General features: G+C 50.5%; 1 protein-coding gene across 1 annotated transcript in view; it reads left to right on the top strand.

The window, feature by feature from the left end:
• LOC140387085 (uncharacterized) overlaps positions 1 to 22,568 on the top strand; it is a 126,949-nt gene that overhangs the window by 39,730 nt on the left and 64,651 nt on the right. Inside the window, exons 3-4 of the mRNA XM_072470094.1 lie at positions 125 to 278; positions 1,957 to 2,527. Of these exons, the coding sequence (XP_072326195.1) occupies positions 125 to 278; positions 1,957 to 2,527 (725 nt within the window). The remainder of the gene's footprint in view (positions 1 to 124; positions 279 to 1,956; positions 2,528 to 22,568) is intronic.

Here is a 22,568-nt window from a genome sequence, read left to right as displayed (position 1 = left end):
CTGTGAAACTTCTCGAGGTGTTTTACAATGTCAAAGGCGCTATATAAATGCAAATTGTTTATTGTTCTTCTCATGGCTAATCCGGCCTCCATCTCCTTCTGAATGATCTTTCCATTCCCCCCAGGGTCTCAGGCCTTCACGTTTCCATGGCAACAGGAGCATCGCACCAGGTTTGAGGAAGCCAAAGCTGCATTTTGGGACTATATCAGCCAAGCAACTGATATCGCTCAGGAAAAAATTGACACCATCAAGCAGTCAGAACTGGGAGCGGAAATCAAGTACGTCTAGGTTTACCATCACAGACTGAAAAGTGAAAATATGGAAAGTAGAAAGACTCATTCACCCCATCCACATCTACCTCTGATCCCTTAAATCTGCCATTGAACATTGCCCCATAATGCCCTAACTCCCCCATCAAAGACCATCCCTCTAATCCCCTAACTCTGCCATTGAACACCACCCCTTAATCCCCTAACTCTCCCATCGAAGATCACCCCTCTAATCACCTGACTGCCATTAATACCACCCCTCTAATCCCCTAATGCCCCATCCACATCCACCACTCTAATCCACGAACTCCACCATCCACATACACCCTCAAGATCCCTAACCATCCCATTGAAAACTACCCTTCTAATCCCCAACTCTGCCATCGAATACCATCTCTCTAATCCCCTTACTATCCCATCAAAGACCGTTCCTCTAATCCCCTGAACACACCATTGAATATCAACTCTCCAATCTCCTAACTCTCCCATTCGAGGCCAGCCCTCTAACCCTTTAACTCTGCATCGAAGACCATCCCCCTACTTCACTAACTCCCTCATTGAAAGTCATCCCTCTAATATCTTAATTTTCCTTCGAAGACCATTCTGCTAATCCCCTAACTCTCTAATCGAAACCTATCTCTCTAGTCTCCTTGGTATCCCATATAAATCCAATTCACCAAATCAGTACTAAGGGAGTGCTACACAGTTGGAGGATCAGTACTGAGGGAGTGCTGCATTGTCAGAGGGTCAGTGCTGAGGGAGTGTGTACTGTTGGAGAGTCGGTATCGAGGGAGGGCTGCACTGTCAGAGGGCCAGTACTGAGGGAGTGCTGCAGTGTCACAGGGTCAGTACTGAGGGAGTGCTGCAGTGCCAGAGGTCAGCACTGAAGGATCGATGCACTGTCAGAGGATCAGTACTGAGAGAGCACTGCACTGTTGTCGAGTCAGCACTGAGGATGTGGTGCACCGTAGGCGGGTCAGTACTGAGGGAATGCCGCACTGTTGGACGGTCAGTACTGAAGAAGTGTTGTGCTGTCGGAGGGTCAGTATTGAGGGAGCGCTGCACTGTCAGTGGATCAGTACTAAGGGAGCGCTGCACTGTCAGTGGGTCAGTGCTGAGAGAGTGCTGCATTGTCAGATGGTCAGTACTGAGGGAGCGCTGCACTGTCAGAGGGTCAGTACTGAAGGAGTGCTGTATTGTCAAATGGTCAGTACTGAGGGAGCGCTGCACTGTCAGAGGGTCAGTACTGAGGGAGCGCTGCACTGTCAGAGGGTCAGTACTGAGGAGAGTGCTGCACTGTCGGAGGGTCAGTACTGAGGGAGTGCTGCACTGTCAGAGGTTCAGTACTTATGGAGCACTGCACTGTCGGAGGGTCAGTACTGAGGGAGCACTGCACTGTCGGAGGTTCAGTACTGAGGCAGCGCTGCGCTGTCGGAGGTTCAGTACTTAGGGAGCGCTGCACTGTCGGAGGGTCAGTACTGAGGGAGTGCTGCACTGTCATCTTTAGTTGGGCCTTTCTAATTGTTTTAATCCGTTGAGAAATGATTTCCTTGCCAATTGATTCATTAGGTAGCGATTTAACAAATAAATTGATGAAACAATGGAACAAATGAATGAATTAACTAATGAATTGATGAATGAACCCTTTGATATACTAATTGCTCTTGCCCACTTCTCTTGAATCAAGTGACCGGATCTTGCAGAGCATGGACAAAGCCAACCTCTACGCCCTTGAGTTCAGCAATGTGATGAACCCTCTCGCCCAGGACCTGGTGGACAAGCTGAACACCAACGCTGAGATGATGAGGCAGCAGATTGTGCAGAACCTGCGGGACGTTAACCACAATATATCGCCATATGCCGAGCAGCTGAACGAGAAGATCAACCTGGGCCTCCAGAACCTGCGGGAGACTCTCAGTGAACAGGTCGACCTCAACGCCGGGACCATCCGCCGTGACCTCTCCGCTGGCGTTGAGGAGCTCCAGGAGATGGTTCAGCTCAGCATGGAGACCTTCCGGGAGAAGACAGCTCCTTATTCCGAGGAGATCCAGTCGAAGGTGAACCAGGGCATTGAGCAGTTCCGTCAGGGGCTCATTCCCTTCGTGTCCGAGCTTCAGGTCAAGATTGTCCAGAAGGCCCAAGAACTGCAGAAAAACCTAGTCCCTTACGCTGAGGACCTGAGTGACACATTGCAAAACTATGACCAGCAAGTGCGGGAAAGGTTGAATTCTGTGTGGGATAACACAGAAGAGGAGGTCTAACTCCCCCTCTCCATTGAATAAATGAAGTAATGTTCTTGAGATTCCCTTTCCCATTTCTCTCTCAACTGTCTGAATGTACTGCTTCTCACTCTGGGGGCAGGTGGGGTATTCCCCACTCGTGGTGTTATAAATTCTCTTCATGCTCTGCAGCTAAGTGTGACCTCTGTACCAATTTGAAATAAATTTTGTGCTAGAATCTCATAAATGTGGATTACCTTCTTTTTCACCCTCTTCCCTTTTAGTTTCTGAAGTAATCAGTTTTCCCTCAGCAAATCTCGGTGCTTGGAGACCATGATGTCATCAACTCTGATCCCTCGAGCGTGTTGTCTTAGCCAGGATGGGGTTACGAGTGAACAATGATAATCCATTTCCACCCTCCCCCATTTCCATTCCCCCATCGGTCTATCTCACCCATCACACACATTCTGGATACCTTGTGTGTTGTAATATACAGGGTGGGATGGGGTAAAATTTGTGATGATGACTCCATCTATCTGAGTGCCATTGGCTGCCTCCTGAGTGGCATTCTGGTAAGGGAAGGACCCATGCTGAGGGCGTCCCCAGAGGTTTCCCGAACATTCTGATTCACTGATGTCCTATAGATAAATAGATGCTTAGTTTATTGAAAAACCACCGTGGTGGCATGAATTGAGATGGCTTTACAACAAATCAAAATTAATAACAGTTACAGCCAAGCACTAAAATAAAAATACAGTGTAAAATAAGGAAAGGATTGCACAACATGAACATTTCTGCATACAAATAATTACAACACATAGTAAAATGCAGATTCCATTAATTTACAGAATAAAGATAAAAGGTTTAATTCATTCCACTTTTGATAAAAGTTCATAGATCATCTGCTGTCAGTCTGAGTTCATCAAATTCCTCCATTGTTTATACACTATTTCTGAGTTTTATGAAGCAGATGTTTGGCTGCCTCCTGTGTGTAGCCGTTCTGTGTCTTATTGGTGGGATGGTGCCTTCTCTCCTCGATAACATTGCATATTTTCTTTGGAGTGTTTGTGCCAGAGATCCAGGTGATGGGAGTTGGGGTTGAAAAGTTTTCCCACTGAAGTGGAGACTTCTTTGTTCAGACAGAGACACAAGTTTGGTTGTTTGAGTGTGCCAGCATGCCCATTACCCAGGATCAGTTTCAGCACTGGTCTCTGATTGATGTTGAGCTTGTTCACATGCTCGTTCGTAAGTCCTATCACCTCGAGCCAGAAATTCAACAATGGGCCTTGTGTAACTGTTAAAAATAGGACCGTTTGACATGCCGGAGAACGAGCAGCATACAAAGTTGTCCATTTGCTCCCTCGGTAAATGCACTTGGTAATCCCACATGAGATACTCGTCACACTCGCCGACCAACTGGCATGGCGCCAAACTGTGCATTCGGGCAAACGCAGGCGGATGCGAAACCCTCACTCTGCATTGCAACAAGTGCCAAGCCACAGGCTGGAGCCCACAGCAGCAGCCTTTACTTAATGGTCCGGGTGCACAAGTATCAGACGAGGTAATCCTTTCAGGATTTCTATTCCTGCTGGAAAGTGATGGGAAGTTTTGGAAGTTGTTGTGGTGGGTTCTGAATACTGCCAGGCAGCATTACAGAGATAGGGAGTGTGGTAGGGACTGGAGGAGGTTACAGAGATAGGGAGAGTTGGAGGGGCTGGAGGAGGTTACAGAACTAAGGAAGGTTGGAGGGGCTGGAAGAAGTTGCACAGATAGGGAGGGTTGGAGGGGCTGGAGGAGGTTACAGAGATAGGGTGAGGTGTAGGGGTTGGAGGAGGTTACAGAGATAGGGAGCGTTGTAGGGACTGGAGGAGGTTACAGAACTAAGGAAGGTTAGAGGGGCTGGAGGAGGTTACACAGATAGGGAGGGTTGTAGGGGCTGGAGGAGGATACAGAGATAAGGAGGATTGTAGGGGCTGGGGGAGATAACAGAGAAAGGGAGGGTTGTAGGGGCTGGAGCAGTTTCAGAGATAGGGAAGGTTGTAGCGGCTGGAGGAGGTTACAGAACTAAGGCAGGTTATAGGGGCTGGAGGAGGTTACAGAGATAGGGAGGGGCTAGAGGAGGTTACAGAGATAGAGAGGATTGTAGATGCTGGAGGAGGTTACAGAGATAGGGAGGATTGTAGGGGTTGGGGGTGGTTACAGAGGTAGGAAGGATTGTAGGACTGCAGGAGGTTACAGAACTAAGGAAGGTTAGAGGGGCTGGAGGAGGTTACACAGATAGGGAGGGTTGTAGGGACTAGAGGAAGTTACACAGAGAGGGAGGGTTGTAGGGGCTGGAGGAGGATACAGAGATAGAGAGGATTGTAGATGCTGGAGAAGGTTACAGAGATAGGGAGGATTGTAGGGCTGGAGGAGGTTACAGAACTGAGGAAGGTTGGAGGGGCTGGAGGAGGTTGCACAGATAGGGAGGGTTGTAGGGGTTGGAGGCAGTTTCAGAGATAGGGAGGATTGTAGGTGCTGGAGGAGGTTACACGATAGGGAGGGGTGTAGGGGCTAGAGGAAGTTACACAGATAGGGAGGGTTGTCGGGGTTGGAGGAGGTCACTGAGATAGGGAGTGTTTTAGGGGATGGACGAGGTTACAGAGATAGAGAGGGTTGTAGATGCTGGAGGAGGTTACAGAGATAGGGGGGTTGGAGGGCTGGAGGAGGTTACAGAACAAAGGAAGGTTGGAGGGCCTGGAGGAGTTTGCACACATAGGGAGTGTTGTAGGGGCTGGAGCAGTTTCAGAGATAGGGAAAGTTGTAGCGGCTGGAGGAGGTTACAGAACTAAGGCAGGTTGTAGGGGCTGGAGGAGGTTACAGAAATAGGGAGGGTTCCAGGGGCTAGAGGTGGTTACAGGGATAGGGAGGGTTGTAGGGGCGGGAGGAGGTTACACAGGTGGGGAGGTTGTAGGGGCTGGAGGAGGTTCAGAGATCGGGAAGGTTGAAGGGGCAGGAGGATGTTACCAAGACAGGAAGGATTGAAGGGGCTGGAGGATGTTACAGAACTAATGAAGGTTGGAGGGGCTGGAGGAGGTTACAGAAATAGATAGGGTTAAGGGGTTGGTGGTGGTTACAGAAATAGGGAGGGTTCCAGGGGCTGGAGGTGGTTACAGAGATAGGGAGAGACCCCTGCTGGGTCACTGTCTGTGAGGAGTCTGCACGTTCTCCCCGTGTCTGCATGAGTCTTCTCTGGGTGCTCCGGTTTCCTCCCACAGTCCAAAGACGAGCAGGTTCGGTGGCTTGGCCATGTTAAATTGCCCTTAGTGACCAAAAAGGTTCGGAAGGATTATTGGGTTAAGGGGATAAGGTGAAAGTGAGGGGATAAGGTGGAAGTGAGGGTTTAAGTGGGTCGGTGCAGACTCGATGGGCTGAATGGCCTCCTTTTGCACTGTATGTTCTATGTTCTCTAACCCACGGGCACAGCCTCATCTCCTTTACAACTGAGATGAGGAGGAATTTCTTCAGCCAGAGGGTGGTGAATCTGTGGATCTCATGTTTGCATAAGGCTGTGGAGGCCAAATCACTGATATAGTGTAGATTTATTTGTTCTTAAGGGCAGCACGGTAGCATTGTGGATAGCACAATTGCTTCACAGCTCCAGGGTCCCATGGTTCGATTCCGGCTTGGGTCACTGTGTGTGGAGTCTGCACATCCTCCCCGTGTCTGCGTGAGTTTCCTCCGGGTGCTCCGGTTTCCTCCCACAGTCCAAAGATGTGCAGGCTAGGTGGATTGGCCATGATAAATTGCCCTTCGTGTCCAAAATTGACTTTAGTGTTGGGTGGAGGTGTTGACTTTGGGTAGGGTGCTCTTTCCAAGAGCCGGTGCAGACTCAATGGGCCGAATGGCCTCCTTCTGCACTGTAAATTCAATGATAATCTATGATTAATCTAGGACAAAGGTTCGGCACAACATCATGGGCTGAAGGGCCTGTTCTGTGCTGTATTTTTCTATGTTCTATGTCTTTAAGACAGAGATAGATAGGTTCTTGATTAAGGGGATCAGGAGTTATAGGGAGAAGGCAGGAGAATGGGGATGAGAAACATATCAGCCATGATTGATGGTGGAGCAGACTCAATGGGCCGAGTGGCCTAATTCTACTCCTATGTCTTATGGTCTTATAGAGATAGAGAGATCAAAGGGCCTTGAGGAGGTTACAGAGTTAGGGAGGGTTGTAGGGGCTGGAGGTTACAGCGATAGTGAGAGTTGTAGGGGCTGGAGGAGGTTACGGAGATAGGGAGGGTTGTAAGGCTGGAGCAGATTACAGAGATGGGGAGGTTTGTAGGGGCTGGAGGAGGTTACAGAGACAGGGAGGGTTGGAGAGGCTGGGGGAGGTTACAGAGATAGGGAGTGTTGCAGGGGCTGGAGGAGGTTACAGAGATAGGGAGTGTTGCAGGGGCTGGAGGAGGTTAAGAAGTAGGGAGGATTGTATGTCCCAGAGGAGAAGGCCATGCGGATACCAGACCAGCCATCCGTGACCCAACAGGCCATTAACTGGCCTCCCCTTGGCCACCCCCCACGAGTCTCCCCAGACCTTCCTGAAGCCCCGCCCGGCCAGTGGCACGGATCCCGGCCGAGTGTAGTGGTGCTGGACAGTCCGCAGCCGGCACCCTGTGTTCCCGACCGCTGAGATCACACGTGTCCCGCGCCGTCGGGAACTTGGGCCATCGCGGGAGGGCATTCCGATGATGCCCCAAGGCCGTTGCAGCGGCGCGCAGCGCTCGTGCGATGACACCAATTCAGAAGCGCCGATTTGGGCGTCGGAGCCCATTCTGCGCCTGATCGTCGATTACGATATCGGCGACGGGTAATGGAGAATCCAGCCCTAAGTGATATCGCCGGCGCAGGATTCGTGAACGTCCGTGACAGCAAAACTGGTGCTGCACCTGGACTGATTCAGTGACTGTGGAGGGGCTAGCACCGGCACCACGTGGAACACAATCGATTACAATGAGACACAGTGCCGGATTTGCGATTGATTCCAAGGACCGGTGCAGACTCGATGAGCTGAATGGTCTCCTGCACTGTAAATTCTATGATTCTATGACACGCAGGCGGCTGACAAGCTGCAGCTGCATATATACACTTCACTCCGCACACACACCATCCCAGTCAACAAGATGGCATTGGGGAGAGCAGCACCATGATTTACGGATGCCGAGCTGGAGACCCTCCGAGACGCTGTGGGGGAGAGGTGGGTGACTGTACGCTGGCCTGGGAAGGAGGCTGCCTACTGCTGCCATTCACCGTGCCTGGTTGCAGGTGCCAGAGGCGGTCAGCACCACCAGCAATACCGACCGGACCAGCCAGTAGTGCAGGAAGAAACTGCACAACCTCCTCAGGGCAGCCAAAGTGAGGAGACAACACCATGCCCCGGACTAACCCCCGTCCCACACACCCGTAATCCCACCCCCCACCTCCCCAAACCAGGAGGGCGGCTGAACTCCCACCCTGCACCACATGGCGGTACCCACATTGACTGCCATGGCCTGGTATCCTGGCTGTTGAGGCCACCAGCCACCCACCCCTTGGGCTACATGTGTTGGACTGTCAAACACTGTCGTTTTCTGTTTCCCCCTCCCCAGGCTATGGCCACACATAACCTTCAGGAGTGGGAGAAAACTGGAGGGGGACTGCTGGACCAGTGGTCCCTCACCGTAGCTGATATAGAACAGACGTTACACAGGGGGCTGGTTCTGCACCATGCCCTGTGCTAAGTTGGGTACTGGACTCCTCCATGCTCTTTGGTAATTGCAGACGGGCTGTGTGGTTTGGCCTGCCGATTCGCATAGCTTCCCGGGGCGGGCATTCCTGTCGCCCTTTCTTGCATGCCGTCTCCATCAAAGTGCTCATCAGGGCCCCCTAACGGAAATCTCCTGAGGCCTCGGCCTTCAAACATGAACTATCCTTTCAGGCTGCCCCTGGCTGTGGCAGCTGATGCCCGAGTGGCTCATCATGCGCTGGCCTCGACTCTATACCAGTCTCCAATGTACGGGCAGTGGCAGCGTCTGAGCTGGAGGGTGCGGGGGAGCCGTCAGTGTCAGGTTAAGTGACAGGGCCCCTTCGTCAAAGGCTGTGCTGCTACACCCGCTGCCCCTGGGGCTGCTCCGACTGGTAGTTCTTGAGTGTCTGAAAAGAGGAACTCATAACCGTACGGTTGGGGTGAGGGATGCAGAAGGTCCAGCAGCTTGGTTGATGAGCTTGCCATGCCATAGCAGTGGGATGTGGGTGTGAGGCTGACAGCATTGCTGGGCATATGAGGTTGTTTGACCATTCGTCATGAGTCCTACATTCCAGGAAGTACAGCAGGATGAGAGATGGGGTTTGGTGCAGCATATTGAGCAATGTGAGAGATTGGTGATATAGTGGCCAGGGGGCATCATGTGAGGATGCATTTACTGAGGTTCGCCACCCTTGTGGGGTCATTGAACTTGTGCTAGCCCTGCTGCCAGATCCTTCAGACAGGACTGTAGGAGTTGTCCTCTCTGGCCAACAGCATCCAACCCTCCACAAGATGATCTCCTGCCTCCATGCCACTCCAGGGAACAATGGCATCATCATTTCTGCCCACATCACCAATTTGTATCAAGTGCCTCCTTTATTCCTCTCTCCACTCTGTTCTTCACTTCGCAACCAGTTGAATTGCAGAAATCTTCTACAGGGTCTAGTTTCCCATTATGAAGGACAGCCTGCCTTTAAGAGGTGCAGGCTAGCTGAATAATAATAAAATCTTTATTGTCACAAGTCGGCTTACATTAACACTGCAATGAAGTTACTGTGAAAATCCCTTAGTCGCCGCATTCTGGTGCCTGTTTGGGTACACGGAGGGAGAATTCAGAATGTCCAAATTACCTAACAGCACGTCTTTCGGGAGTTGTGGGAGGAAACTGGTGCACCCGGAGGAAACCCACGCAGACACGGGGAGAAAGTGCAGACTCCGCAGAGACAGTGACCCAAGCCGGAAATCGAACCCGGGTCCCTGGTACTATGAAGCAACAGTGCTAACCGCTGTGCTACCGTCCCACCCTAAATTACTTGGTCAACAAGCATTGCTGCTTGGGCCTCCGGCTGAGCAGAGAGGCAGCAGGCAGTGTGAAGAAGGAGCCAGCTTCCAAAATCCTTCCCATCTCTAAACTTCTCCAGCCCCTACAACCCTCCCTATCTTTATAACCTCCTCCAGTCCTTGCAATCCTCCCTGCCCCTGTAACTTTATCCAGTCTCTACAATCCTCCCTATCTCTGTAATCTCCTCCAGCCCCAACAACCCTCCCTATCCATGTAACGTCCTCCAGCCCCTATAACCCTCCTTATCTTTATAACCTCCTTCAGGCCTTTCAACCCTCCCTATTTTTGTAACCTCCTCTAGCCCCTACAATCCTCCCTATCACTGTAATCTCCTCCAGCCCCAACAACCCTCCCTTATCTCTGTAACCTGCTCCAGCTCCTACAACCCCATCAAACTCTCTAACATCATTCAGACCCGACAACCCTCCCAATCTGTGTAACATCCTTCAGCCCCTACAATCTTCACTATCTCTGTAGCCCCCTCCAACCCCTGCAACCCACCCTATCCCTGTAACCTGCTCCAGCCTCTAACCCTTCGCTATCTCTGTAACCTCTGCTCTCCTCCGATTCGGACCACTTGAGCACCCCCTCGATTCCCATTGCGCCGCTGGCACTGCTGGGACTGCCTGAGTTGAATATGGGAGAGATGAGACATCCCAAAGGAGATTCTGCCCGTTACCGACCAATCCCCCGATAACCTGAGCCAGGAATTCCATGTTCTGAGCGACTGGTTTGGAGAGAGTAAATAAGGAGAAGGAGTTTCCAGTTGGCAGGAGGGTGGGTAACTGGAGTGACTCAGATTGAAGAGAAATGTGAAACAAGCCAGGGGGTCAGAAGGAGAATTTTTATTTTAAACGCAGCGAGTTGACGTGATCTGGGTGGTGCGCGGCCTTTTTCCTATCTTTCCCAGTTTCTTGGAGTCCAGCAGTTCTCAAATCTCGTTTGGATCTCGAACAATTCCCAATGTCCGTGATTTTCGGCATGAGCTCAAGTTCAAAGGAGTGTTGGAGATTAAAAGTAAACGCCTGACCCTGAACTGATTGTGCTCTCAGTTAAGCAGCCAGAGATAAGATTACTGATGTGTTTATGCTGTGTCTTTACATATCAGGCTGGCTTATTGTGGATGAATCATGCAAGCTGACTGGAACAAATCTGACTCAGGAGAGACGGACTCTGAAACCCAGGGCCTTGAGCACACAGACTGAGAGAGAGAGAGAGAGAGAGAAAGAAAAGGGGGGGGGGGGGGGGGGGGAGAGAGAGACAGAAGGACCACCCAACATGTCAAATCAGCGTCAATTCAGAAGAATGAGAGGTGATCTCATTGAAAGGAGCAACGTTCTTAGAGCCCTTTGACAGGGTCAATGCTGTGAGATTGTTTTGTCCTGTCTCAAGCGGGGGTGAGGGGGTTCAGGGGTCAGAGTCTTGTGATAAGGGGTCGGCCATTTTGGATTGAGATGAGGAGAAATGTTTTTACCCAGAGGATGGTAACTCTCTGGAATTCTCTGCCCCCACCCCCCCCAGGGAGCTGTGGGTGCTCCGTCACTGATTATGTACAAGACTGAGATCGATAGACTTTCTGACACTAAGGGATAGCGGGGTGTAAAGATGCATTTTCACAAACTCCATGATGGAACACAGAGGTATTTATTAATAAGAATTGTACAGCAATCGCATAGGTTGTATCTCGCTCCCAAAATGTCTCTGCCCCGGAGCATCTCTCACCATGCCGAGAAGGGAAAGACAGTTGTAACAACCCCCAGGAGGCCCAAGGGGAAACCATAATTGATCTCCCCATGAGGCTCGTGGAATACGATTTTCCATGTTAATGTGTGGAAGCCCACACAGCTGGGGCTCGTAAGACCAAGCATAAAAGTCCCCGAGTAGGGAGTTGGTTGTCCCAACGGGGACTGTGTAATGTAAATAGTTTGTTGCCGTGGGTAGACTTTATGTTACCTTAATTAAATCTATGTACTTCCTTTCACTGGCTTCCTGGTCATTACAACAGTAAAATGGGGAAATAAGAATTCTGGCGTGAATGTTTTTTTAAATTCCGAGTAGGATGATTCAAAACCTTAGCCAGGATTCTCCGGTTGCCGATGGCGAAATCGCATTCGGCGATCGGTCGGAGAATACACGTTTGCGACCAAATCGGGGGAGGCGACGCTTTTGCGATGCTCCACCCCCTCCAAAGAGTACGCTGCGGCCCGTATCGAATGCCCCAGGACATTGCCTGATGCCCACCGCCGATGCTGCGCCCCCGACCAGCCGAGATCCCGGCGGCGTGAGTCGCATGTGCTATCATCCGGCGGGAACTCGGTTGCGGACTCAGTCCAGCGCCGCCACGGTCAGGGGAGGGCTGAACCGCGGGCAGCGGGGACTTTGTCAGGGGCTGGAGGCACTGTCGGGGGGGGTGGTTCGGGGGTCGCGAGCCGGCCAATGGGGGGGCACCACTTTGCAGGCCGGGTCCGCGCACGGCTGCTGCAGGCCGCCGAGGTGTGCCTGAGCGGCCATGGACCCGGCAATTCTCCAGGCCATATCGGCAGCTGGAGCCGGGTGCTCTACGCTGCCGGCATGTTAGCCCCCAGTGAAACGGTGGACCGGTGGCCGTTTTGCGCCGAATGTTTGGTTGTAAAACACCACCGTTTCCAAGCCGACGTGAGGAGTTAGCCTCAAAATCCGAGAATCCAGCCCCTTGAGCCCCAATTGGGCACCTAGGCCAGGGGACCATTACTCTGCTGTTGCCCTAAAAGGGACACTCGCCACAGGCGGGGAAATGGAGTTCTGAGTACGCTATCAGAAAAGTGCTCAAAAGCATTCCTCATCCAATTTTCCAGCGCTTGTTCCATCGCCTTGTTTGCGTTTGAAGTGCTTCTTAACCGTTGTAAGGGTTCTCGCCTCTGCCACCCTTTCAGACAGTGAGCTGCAGACTCGCTCCACCCTCTGGCTGAAAAGGTTTCTCCTCAAATCACCTCTAAATCTCCTGCTCCTTACCTTCAATCTATACCCCCTGGTCAGCGACCCCTCTACTAACGGGAAATGTCCTTTCCTATCTACCCTATCTATATTGCTCAAAACTTTGTACACCTCAATCAGGTCCCTCCCTCAACCTTCTCTGCTCTATTGCCATGTGTACCGAGGTACAGTGAAAAGTATTTTTCTGCAAGCACCTCAACAGATCATTAAGTACATGAAAAGAAAAGGAAATAAAAGAAAATACATAATAGGGCAACACAAGGTACACAATGTAACTACTTAACACCGGCATCGGGTGAACATAGAACTGAAGCATACAGGGGTGTAGTGTTAATGAGGTCAGTCCATAAGAGGGTCATTTAGGAGTCTGGTGACAGCAGGGAAGAAGCTGTTTTTGAGTCTGTTCGTGCGTGTTCTCAGACTTCTGTATCTCCTGCCCGATGGAAGAAGTTGGAAGACTGAGTAAGCCGGGTGGGAGGGATCATTGATTATGCTGCCCGCTTTCCTCAGGAGGTGTAGATGGAGTTAATGGATGGGAGGCCGGTTCGTGTGATGGACTGGGCTGTGTTCATGACTCGCTGAAGTTTCTTGCTGTCTTGGACCGAGCAATTGCCATACCAGGCTGTGATGCAGCCCGATAGGATGCTTTCTATGGTGCATATGTAAAAGTTGGTAAGAGTCAATGTGGACATGCTGAATTTCCTTAGTTTCCTGAGGAAGTATAGGCGCTGTTGTGCTTTCTTGGTCGTAGCGTCAACGTGGGTGTCAACCAGGACAGATTTTTGGAGATGTGTGCCCCTAGGAATTTGAAACTGCTAACCATCTCCACCTCGGCCCCGTTGATGCTGACAGGGGTGTGTACAGTACTTTGCTTCCTGAAGTCAATGACCAGCTCTTTAGTTTTGCTAGCCTTGAGGGATAGATTGTTGTCGCTGCACCACTCCACTAGGTTCTCTATCTCCCTCCTGTATTCGGACTCATCGTTAATCGAGATCCGGCCCACTATGGGCGTATCGTCAGCAAACGTGTAGATGGAGTTGGAACCAACTTTTGCCATGCAGTCGTGTGTGTACAGGGAGTAGAGTAGGGGTCTAAGTACGCAGCCTTGTGGGGCTCCTGTATTGAGGACTATGGGGAATCTCCTCTGCACCCTCTTTAGTGCAATCATGTGGTGACCAGAATTGCACACAGTACTCCAGCTGTGGCCTAACCAGCGTTTTATACAGAAGTTAGTAATTTGGTGCAAGTGGGAACTTGATGCCGGGGAGGAATAATGGGCAATCATTTTATCTCCAACTTTTGTCGTGGTTCACATTACAGGCAACTAGTTAATCTAAGCCGGAATTCCCCAGTCGTTGGGATTCACTTCTCCCGTTGGGAAGCAGCAGGAAGGGAGAGCGCTGCCACCAGCGAATGACACGTGGCTGGGAAACACGCGGCTTGGGGAGCGGAGACTCCAGCCCTAATCTTCCCATAACGCATTATATTAAATAATGACCCAGTATAATCAAAAATATATGTTCTGTTGATGAATTACAAAGACTAACTGATGCAATCGATATAATAAAGTTAGACAGGAATGACAGTGCAGCTTGGTTGCCTCAGCGACAGCATGTAAGTGTTTGTGGAGAGCAGTAATATAACAAACACCCAAATCTGTGGAAACGTCAGCCTAGTATCGGTGATACACAGATACTGTGGGTTATCAGGGAGATTGCTGTGTGTTCTTTGTTGCTATTTGCTTCAAAATGCTGTAAATCACTCTTTAAGTCGCAAGAAGATCGGGGGCGACGAGGGTGGGGGAAGTTCTCCCACATCATTTCAAAAAAATACGAACAATCTGGATAGTTCTCACATTGCTGTGTGTGGGATCTTGTTGTGTGTCAATTGTCTGCTGCGTTTCCTACAGTACAACAGTGACTACACTTCAAAGAAATAAAAATTGGCTGCTTATTCCTGCCAGGCCTCTTGTGGTTGTGAAATACGATAGTGGTGTACGAGAAGCAATATGAATTTAAATGGGGCAGTTTTACAGGGGGCAGACAGATTGGAGAGTGAATGCACCCCAATCTTTGACACAAAGGTTCTTATTTTTTAACTTTTGCAATTGAGGGGAAGTTTAGTGTGGCCAATCCACCTACTCTGCGCATATTAGGATTGTGGGGGTGAGACACACGCAGACAAGGGGAGAATGTGCAAATTCCACACGGGCAGTGACCCGGGGTTGGGATTGAACCTGGGTCCTCAGGGGCACGAGGCAGCAGTGCTAACCACTGCGCCACCATGTCGCCCTTTGACACAAGGTTCTAAGGCCGTGATTCTCCGGCCTCATTACGCTCTCGCTCGAGCGAAACACGGTCGATGAATAGTGGGAGAGGCTGAAAATGAGAACTGCGCCAGGCGCCAAACAGTTTGCGATGAAACTAACCTGCTCTCGTAGGCGAAATCGGGATCCCGCCGTAGCGTGGCGAGAAACCAATTCTCATCACTTAAGTCCAATTTCCATACAATTAACAGCAGCCTTTCCTTGTCCAACGGCTTCCCGTCATTCATCATCCTCTCCAGCAAGTGGTCACGCTGGCGCCGATCAGTACTCCTTTTGAAAAACGTGAACCTGGCGGAAAGGCTTCTCTGGAGAGCTGAGGAGGTGGGTAGCCACCTTCACTCACAGGCAAAGAGCCCGGGGACGCTGGGCCGGCCGCCCCAGTGCTCGGCTGGGGGTGGAGGGAGCGCCATGGGAGGGTGGGGGAGAAGTGTTGGGAGGGGCAACCGGGGAGCAACTGTGTGTGGCACCACCATGCTAACCCCTGGATCATTTGTATCCTTTTCGTGGGCAATTCTTGTCCCTGCCCGTCGGCTCCACTGAGCACCCATAACCCCCACAGATTGCTGAGGCCTCTGGCCATACGCCTGAGGCAATTGCAATTGTGATTAAGTGAGCACTTCACACAACCCAAGTGGGTTCCTGTGGGTGGGTGGGCCATGTAGCATGTGGGAGTCATTGCCTAGCATCCCAATCAGACCACGATGCCTGGACACTGTGCCTGAACACTGCGGAAGGCAACACTGTAATAATATGCATAAGCAATTCTACATGTGTATATGTTAGACCTCCAACCAGTCGGTGGCAGTAGAGTTACACCAAGTGACACTGCAACCTCGGAGAGTCTGGATAGTCATCGTGGATAGCCATGTTTTGTATTAGCTCTCGTATTCTAGTTGTTAGCAGTTTACAGTTTGTTAGTAGTTTTGTATTGTTTTCTACTCACATTATTGTAATGTAGCTAGCCACGATCTAGACGTTCTTTAGTTGCACTGACTCAATTATTGCAAAGCACTAGGACGTAACATGGTACCAGAAGTGGTGATCTACAAATTGAAGATCTGAAGTAAAGAACTTAGGAATCGGGACTACTGAAAAAAAAAATCTACTAATCGACAAAGAGCATCAATAGGACACATCTCAATGCTCAACTGGTCACTGAAGAAAAAGATGGATAGCTTGAAAACATCACAAAGTCTTTGTATAACTGGTAGCGTAGATGCAATTTGGTGTGCTGTTAAGCAGCACTTTACCTTGTACATAGACGCTCTGGGTTTACAGGCACAACCTGATGAGCAGAAAATAGTTGCTGCTCGCTGTAGCAGGTCCACAGGTGATCAAAATCTTTAACATGTTTGTATTTGAGCGAGAGGCAGATAGTGAGAACTTTGATGCAGTAGTTAAAATGTTCGATGAGCATTGTACCCCAAAGAAGAACAAAATTTTGAAAGGTACATTTACAGAACGCGCACTCAGCAGACAGGCAAGTCGTTCGACAATTTGCTCAAGGATCTAAAATTAAAGGCTCAGGCTTGTAATTTTGCCACATTAAAATCATCAATGATCAGGGATCAAATTGTATTTGGCATAAAAAATGATAAAGTGCCTGAATGACTTTTGAGAGAGAATGACCTCCAGCTCGATGATGCAATAAAAATTTGTCATGCAAGCAAATTAGCTGCACAGCAAATCAACACGCTAAACATGAGACAAAAATCGGGAATGAAGCCGATGCCATAAATGTTGTGACGCACCCAAAAGCAAAACGTGGTCTCAACAGCGGTCGCCATTTTAAGCGATTTCCAGATGCTACCATTTTGTGTAAGCGATGTGGAAAAAGGCACAATGTCCCGCCTTTGGGAAAATATGTGTGAAGTGCAAGGGCAAAATACACTTTGCCAAGCAGTGTTTTTCCAACAAAAAAGGCGACTCACAAAAATCTATAAACACTGTTGAAGAAATTAATTTAGAGGATGTATCCTTCATTGATGTCATTACTAATGAAGACAGGGCCAACATAGCCAAGCAAAATGAAATGTCTTCGACGAACTTAAGATGTAGTAATAATGAAGTATGTACTGTAAATGAAGATAACTGGACAGTTTCTTTACTCATAAATCAAACATTTCTAAATGTCAAACTCGATACGGGAGCGACAGTGAATCTTATCACTATCATGGATATTGAAGCATGAGAATCAAGCCCAAGATTTTGAACAGACCAGTATTTTTAAAAGATTACAATGGTCAAACGATTAATTCTTTAGGTGTGTATGAGCTTGAACTTCAAGTCAAAGATAGAATCCATAAAGTGACATTTTCAATTGTAGCCACAGATCGTGAATCGTTACTAGGTGTGGAAGCTTGTGAAACACTTCAGTTAGTCAAGAGGGTATATACTGCTGACTATGCTTTGAATGCGCACAGTGGATCGGTGGATTCAATAGTACAAGCATTTCCTGAGATCTTTCAAGGTTTCAGTGTCTTGCCATTTACTTACTGAATTCAACTAAAGGATAATGCACAACCCATAATACATGCTCCTAGGAGAGTACCAGCATCATTAAGGGATCGGTTGAAAGCTGAACTTGATCGAATGATGAATCTGGGAATCATTAAGAAAATCAATAACCAAACTGGGCATGGTAACAGTGAGGAGGTCATGAGTGGAGTCGTCCAGGGGGCGGGCCAGAGGAAGCGCGACACATGGCTGGGGGGCTGGCCAAGGAAAGGGGATGGCTGATCGGCAAAGGGGGGGGGGGCAAAGTGCCCCCCAACCAGGCTGATCACCTGGAACGTTAGAGGGTTAAACGGGCCAGTGAAGAGGGCCCGTGTGTTTGCTCATCTGCGGGTTCTGAAGGCGGACATAGTCTTGTTGCAGAAGACACACCTGAAAGTGGCAGACCAGGTTAGGTTAAGGAAGGGCTGGGTCAGCCAGGTCTTTCATTCGGGGGCTTGATTCTAAGACGAGGGGGGTTGCGATCCTGATTAATAAAAGGGTACAATTTGAGGCGGAGGGCACAGTCGTGGATGGGGGTGGCAGGTTCGTTATGGTGAGGGGTAAGCTCGAAGGGGTGAGAGTAGTCCTGGTCAGTGTGTATGCCCCTAATTGGGACGACGTGGATTTTATTAGGAGGATGCTAGGGAAGATCCCTGACTTGGACTCACGCAACCTGATCATGGGCGGGGACTTTAATACGGTCCTGGACCCGAGCCTGGACCGGTCATGTTCAAGATCGGGCAGGTTGCCAGTGGTGGCAAAGGAACTGAGAGGGATCTTGGAGCAAATGGGGGGAGCAGATCCTTGGAGATTTAGCTGGCCGACGGCGAGGGAGTTCTCGTACTACTCCCACGTCCACAAGGTGTATTCCCAAATTGACTACTTTGTTGTGAGTAGGGACCTGCTGGCTGGAATGGTGGGGGCAGAATATTCGGCAATTGCCATATCGGACCATGCTCCGCACTGGGTAGACCTGCAGTTTTGTAAGGACAGCTTTCAGCGCCCACCATGTAGGCTGGAAGTTGGACTACTCGCGGACGAGGCGGTGTGCGAGAGGCTGAGGAAATGCATGCAGAATTACCTGCAGGTAAATGATACTGGAGAAGTCTTGGCAGCTGTGCTCTGGGAGGCACTGAAGGCAGTGGTGAGAGGGGAGCTGATTTCAATCCGGGCGTACAGGGACAGGACAGATAGAGCAGAGATGGACCGACTGATTAAGGATATTCTACGGTGGACAGGAGTTACGAGGAATCCCCGAGGCCAGAGTTACTCAGGAAACAACAGAGGCTGCAGGCCGAATTTAGGGTGTTGACTACAGGCAAGGCTGTAGAGCAGCTTAGAAAGGTAAAAGGCACGATTTATGAGCTTGGGGAGAAGGCCAATAGAATGCTTGCGCAGCAACTGAGGAAGAGGGAAGCGGCTAGGGAAATAGGGAGGGTAGTGGATGGGGAGGGGAATCTAGTGGGTGACCCAGCAGGGCTGAACAAGGTCTTTAGGGACTTTTATAGGAAGCTGTACACTTCGGAACCACCCAGGGGACCGAGGGGGATGAGACGATTCTTGGACGGACTGACCTTCCCAAGAGTGGGGACGGAGTTGGTGAACGGACTGGAGGCCCTGGTCAGGATCGAAGAGGTGTTGGGGGGCTTTAAGGTCATGCAGTCGGGTAAAGCCCCAGGGCCGGACGGGTATCCGATGGAGTTTTACAAAAAATTTGCTGGGATAGTGGGGCCAGTGCTGGTCAGGGTCTTTAACGAGGCAAGAGACAGAGGGAGTTTACCCCCCGACAATGTCGCAGGCCACCATCTCGCTCATTCTGAAATGGGTTAAGGACCCGGAGGCCTGTGGGTCATACAGGCCGATCTCTTTGATTAACGTAGGCACCAAGTTACTGGCCAAGAATTTGGCAACCAGAATTGAGGACTGTGTACTGGATGTAATTGCGGAAGACCAAACCGGGTTTGTAAAGGTGAGGCAGCTGATGGCCAATATAAGAAGGCTGCTCGACATGATTATGATGCTCCCGGAGAGTAGGGAGGCAGAGATAGTGGTAGCCATGGATGCTGAAAAGGCTTTTGACCGGGTCGAGTGGGATTATCTGTGGGAGGTACTAGGACGGTTCGGGTTCGGGGCGGGGTTCATCGACTGGGTTAGTCTATTGTATCAGGCCCCGGAGGCGAGTGTAAGGACGAACAGGACGACTTCGGACTACTTTAGACTGCACCGTGGGACAAGACAGGGCTGCCCTCTCTCCCCACTGCTGTTTGCGCTGGCCATAGAGCCACAGGCAATTGCACTGAGAGCTTCTAGGGGCTGGAAAGGGCTGGTCCGGGGGGGAGTGGAACATAGAGTCTCGTTATACGCGGATGATCTGCTGTTATATGTATTGGACCCAATGGTGGGGATGGACGGTATTACGGCAACCCTGAAGGAATTTGGCCGGTTCTCCGGATACAAACTGAACATGGCTGAGAGCGAGTTGTTTGTAATTCAGGTGAGGGGGCAGGGGAGTAGGCTGAAGGGGTTGCCGTTCAGGCTAGTGGGGGAGAGTTTCCGAAATTTGGGGATTCAGGTGGCACGGGGCAGGTTATATAACCTCAACCTGTCCCGACTGGTGGAACGAGTGAGGGAGGAGGTCCGGAAGTGGGATGCGCTCCCGCGGTCATTGGCGGGGAGGGTGCAGACTGTTAAGATGACGATTCTCCCGCGGTTCTTGTTTGTTCTTCAGTGTCTCCCCATCTTTATCCCGCGGTCCTTCTTTAAGAGGCTGAATAAAATTATTCTGGGATTTGTATGGGCAGGGAAGTCCCCGCGGGTGAAGAGGGTGATGCTTGAAAGGAACAGAGGAGAAGGGGGCTGGCGTTGCCGAACTTCAGCAACTATTACTGGGCGGCCAACATAGCGATGATAAGGAAATGGATGGTGGGTGCGGGGTGGGTTTGGAAGCGGATGGAGGCTGCCTCGTGCAGGGGCACTGGCTTAGCAGCCCTGGTCACGGCGCCTCTGCCGCTTTCGCCGGCGCGGTACTCCACCAGCCCGATAGTGGTGGCGGCTCTTCGGATCCGGGGCCAGTGGAGGAGGCATGTAGGCGAGGTAAGAGCATCGGTGTGGACCCCAATATGCGGCAACCACCGATTTGCCCCGGAGAACATGGACGGGGATATCGACTGTGGGGGAGCGCGGGGATTGTGAGGATGGGGGATCTGTTCCTAAGGGAGCTTTCCGAGCACGAGGGAGCTGGAGGAGAAGTTTGGGCTGACGAGCGGGAACGACTTTAGATACTTGCAGGTGAAAGATTTTGTACGCAGACTGGTGCCGTCCTTCCCACGTCTCCCGCCGAAGGGGAGGCAGGACAGGGTAGTTTCTAGGGGAGAGGTGGGAGAGGGTAGAGTTTTAGACGCCTACAAGGAGCTAATGAGAGGTGAGGATACGCAGACCGAGGACCTGAAGCTTAAGTGGGAGGAGGAGCTCGGGGGGGAGCTGGAGGACGGTATTTGGGCAGAAGCCCTGAGCAGAGTAAACACGACCGCAACATGCGCCAGGCTCAGCCTGATCTAGTTTAAGGTCGTGCACCGGGCCCACATGACGGTGGCCCGGATGAGCAGATTCTTAGGGCTGGAGGACAAGTGTGCTAGGTGTGCCGGAGGGCTGGCTAACCATATACACATGTTCTGGTCATGCCCTAAACTCGGGGGTATTGGCAGGGATTCGCAGATGCCATGTCCCGGGTGTTGGAAACTGGGGTGGTAATGAGCCCGGAGGTGGCAATCTTTGGGGTTTTGGAGGACCCGGGAGTCCAGGGAGAAAGGGAGGCCTTTGCTTCCCTGGTAGCCCGGCGACGAATACTGTTAGCATGGAGGGACTCAAAGCCCCCGAGGGCTGAGGTATGGCCATCGGACATGGCGAGCTTTCTTGGCTTCGAGAAAGTCAAGTTCGCCTTGAGAGGTTCGCAACTAGGGTTCGCCCGAAGGTGGCGGCCATTTATTGACTTTTTCGCAGAGGAGTAAGCATCAGCAGGGGAGGGGGGTGGGGGGGAGGGGGGGGGGTGTCTAGAGTCGAGTAGAGTAGAGTAGGGAGATATTGAGGCAGGTCCGTGCATGAACAGAGCTTGGTTTGCATTATGTTTCATGTGTAATTTGTGTCTAGACTTCTTTTTTTGTTTGTACTGTACAATGTTATTTTTTCTATATGCCTAAAATACCTCAATAAAATTGTTTGTTAAAAAAAAAGGAAATCAATAACCAACAGATTGGTTAAATTCCATGGTGTGTGTTAAGAAATGAAATAACGATTTAAGATTATGCGTGGATTCTAAAGACCCCAATGCCAACATCAAGCGTGAACACTATCCAATACCAAAACGTGGAGAAATCACGAGTGAAATGTCAGGTGCGATGTGTTTCAGTAAACTGGATGCCTCGCAGGGTTTTTGGCAACGCAAATTGGATGAACGCTCCATTTGGGCGCTTCTGTTTTCTTCGAATGTCGTTTGGGATAATATCTGCACCTGAAATCTTTCACAGGGCAATGGAGCACATTGTGAAAGGTATTCAAGGAGTTTGTGTGTATGTTGACGATGTAATAGTATGGGGTTCTACTAAGGAAGAATACAATGACTGAGTCATCAAAGTACTACAGAGTGTTAAGAATTATGGGCTAAAGTTGAACAAAGCCAAGTGTCAATTTGACGTTAAAGACATCTGCTCAAGGCGTACAACCTGATCAATTGAAACTACAGGCAATAATGAATATGCCCCGACCAGCAGACAAGCAAGGCGCTCTGAGGATATTAGGAATGATCAATTTTATAGGCAAAGTTCTACCGAATTTGTCAGCCAAGACAATGGGCTGGATTCTCTGTTTTTGGGATTAAGTCCCCATGGGCAGCACGGTAGCATTGTGGATAGCACAATTGCTTCACATCTCCAGGGTCCCAGGTTCGATTCCGGCTTGGGTCACTGTCTGTGCGGAGTCTGCACATCCTCCCCGTGTGTGCGTGGGTTTCCTCCGGGTTCCTCCCACAGTCCAAAGATGTGCAGGTTAGGTGGATTGGCCATGATAAACTGCCCTTAGTGTCCAAAATTGCCGTTAGTGTTGGGTGGGGTTGCTGGGTGATGGGGTGGAGGTGTTGACCTTGGGTAGGGTGCTCTTTGCAAGAGCCGGTGCAGACTCGATGGGCCGA

Source organism: Scyliorhinus torazame, chromosome 12 (assembly GCF_047496885.1).
Source record: "Scyliorhinus torazame isolate Kashiwa2021f chromosome 12, sScyTor2.1, whole genome shotgun sequence".
Classification (NCBI taxonomy): Eukaryota; Metazoa; Chordata; class Chondrichthyes; order Carcharhiniformes; family Scyliorhinidae; genus Scyliorhinus; species Scyliorhinus torazame.
The sequence above is the reverse complement of the archived record's forward strand: the minus strand, read 5'-3'. Positions and strand labels throughout refer to the sequence as shown.